The following is a 2500-nucleotide window of genomic DNA, read 5'->3' on the forward strand; positions in this document are numbered from 1 at the left end:
TTAGTTATTGTGTTCGTCGTACTTCGTGCTTTCATGTATTATGAATTGTTCACATACCCCAGGCCATGACCTGTGATGAATAAATCATCCGCATCTGTATCTCTGACTCTCTTTCACTGTCTCTGTCTCTGTCTCTCTGTCTCTGTCTCTGTCTCTCTCTCTCTCTCTCTCTCTCTCTCTCTCTGGCTTTTAGTCACTGTCTTTCTCCATCAGTCTGTCTTTCTGTCTGGCTTTCTATCTCTCTCTCTCTCTCTCTCTCTCTCTGATTATAAAGCTCTCGATATCCTCCCACTGAAAACAAAACTTCTATTTAACAAAGGTCTATTTATGTTCAAAATCATGTCTGGATTTGCTCCCCCCTCACTGAAGAATAAATTTGTAACCAACACTCATCGTCATCTTCATAAAGGTATGGTACCACTTCCAAGGATCGATCTTTTAAAATCTAGTCTGTCTTATTCAGGGGACTGCTTATGGAATGAATTATTATCCTGCCTTTTTTTTTTTGCTTTTTTTTTTTTTTTTTTTTTTTGCTTTTTTTTTTTTTTTTTTCTTCTTTTTTTTGTTGTTGTTGTTGCTTTGTTGCTTTTTTTTTCAATTATTATTCATGCCCAGAGGGCTGGATGTAAAAAAGTACTTTGTGCTTACTCTACCCTCGTGAAATAATATTTCGTTCGTTCGTTCGTTCGTTCGTTCTCTCTCTCTCTCTCTCTCTCTCTCTCTCTCTCTCTCTCTCTCTCTCTCTCTCTCTCTTCCATATAATATATTATTACCAATATTGCGCCTTAAAACTCAGTCTTCTAGTGTCATCCGCTAAGCCTGGCTTATTCAGTTCAAACCCTACCAAACAACAGACAAAGTAAACATCGAAACTTACGCGTAGACAAGTAAAGGGAACCAAAGTACATGTAATCATCACTCTGACAAAGTATTTTGTACAGACTGGAATGACTGATTTTGCTCTCTCTCTCTCTCTCTCTCTCTCTCTCTCTCTCTCTCTCTCTCTCTCTCTGCATGTTTAAATGTGTATGTGAATGTCATGTCCTTACTTCTACATCTCTTTGTTACTTTGTGGATGTTTTGATTCATTTTCATTTTCTATAATTTTACCCTGAGAGCTGGATTAAAAAAAAATTATTTTTAAAGCACATGAATGCTTATTCCACTTCCCTCAATATAAAAAAAAAAAAAAAAAAAAAAAAAACTTCGTTCGTTCGTTCTCTCACCACCCCCACACACCCCACCCCCCACCCCCTGCCCCTGCCTGCCGCAGATATCGACGAATGTGCCAGAAGGACCCACAACTGTGACGAAAACGCTCGCTGCATCAACCAGATGGGCACCTTCAAGTGTCAGTGCCACAAAAGTTTCCGTGGCAACGGAACCAAAGGGTTTTGTCACCGTGAGTGTCCCAGTTTTTTTTTTATTTGGGGGAGGGGGGACCGGGGTGGGGGGGGTGTTCCGGGGGGGGGGGAGCGTCAGGGGGATCTCTTCTTATGATGGTGGTGCTGTTGTTGTTGTTGTTGTTACTGTTGTTGTTAGTTGCCGATGTTGTTGTTGTTGTTGTTTGCTTGTTGATGTCATTGTAGTTGTTTGTCCTTTTTTTGTGTTGTTGTTGTTATTATTGTTGTTTGTTGTTTGTCGTCGTTTGTTGTTGTTGTTGTTGTTGTGATTGTTGTCGTGGTTATTTGTTGTTTGGTTTTCTGTTGTTTGTTGTTGTTATTGTTGTTGTTGTTGTTGTTAATGTTTGTCGTTATTGTTGAAGCTGACATTGTTGCCGTCATTGTTTTTGTTGCTATTGTTGTCGTTGTTTGTTGTTGTTGTTGTTATTGTTGAAGCTGACATTGTTGTCGTCATTGTTTTTGTTTTTGTTTTTGTTGTCGTCATCGTTGTTGTTGATGATGATGATGGTGTCGTTGTTGTTGTTGTTGTTGTCGCTGTTGTTATTGTCGTTGTTGTTGGTGGTGGTGTTTTTGTTGTCGTCATCGTTGTTGTTGATGATGATGATGGTGTCGTTGTTGTTGTTGTCGTTGGTGTTTTTGTTGTTGTTGTTGTCGCTGTTGCTATTGTCGTTGTTGTTGTTGGTGGTGTTTTTGTTATCGTCATCGTTATTGTTGATGATGATGATGATGATGGTGTCCTTGTTGTTGTTGTCGTTGTTGTTGTTGTTGTTGTCGTTCCCTTCTCATCTCCAGCTGTTTCTGTTTGCTGGAATGGGGCTTGGCGGGTGTGTGTGGTTGGTCGTTTAGTTCATGAGGGGTATGGGGGCAGGGGGGTGAGAGAAGTGAGGTGGATGGCTATGTTAGCGTGGGCTGTGTGTGTGTGGGTGTTTGATGTCTCCCTGTCTGTCTCTGACTCCCCCTCCCACTCTTTCCTCCCTCTCCCCTCATCTCTTCTTTCTTACCACACACTCTCTGTCTGTCTCTCTGTCTCTGTCTCTGTCTCTCTCTCTCTCTCTCTCTCTCTCTCTCTCTCTGTCTCTCTCTCTCTCTCATCTCAT

General features: G+C 41.2%; 1 protein-coding gene across 2 annotated transcripts in view; it reads left to right on the forward strand.

The window, feature by feature from the left end:
- Positions 1–2500, forward strand: part of LOC143290501 (uncharacterized) — a 132678-nt gene that overhangs the window by 121480 nt on the left and 8698 nt on the right. For both annotated transcript variants that reach the window (XM_076599997.1, XM_076599998.1), the window contains one exon: positions 1274–1402. In XM_076599997.1, the coding sequence (XP_076456112.1) occupies positions 1274–1402 (129 nt within the window). The remainder of the gene's footprint in view (positions 1–1273; positions 1403–2500) is intronic.

The sequence above is a fragment of the Babylonia areolata genome, chromosome 15, assembly GCF_041734735.1.
Source record: "Babylonia areolata isolate BAREFJ2019XMU chromosome 15, ASM4173473v1, whole genome shotgun sequence".
Classification (NCBI taxonomy): domain Eukaryota; kingdom Metazoa; phylum Mollusca; class Gastropoda; order Neogastropoda; family Buccinidae; genus Babylonia; species Babylonia areolata.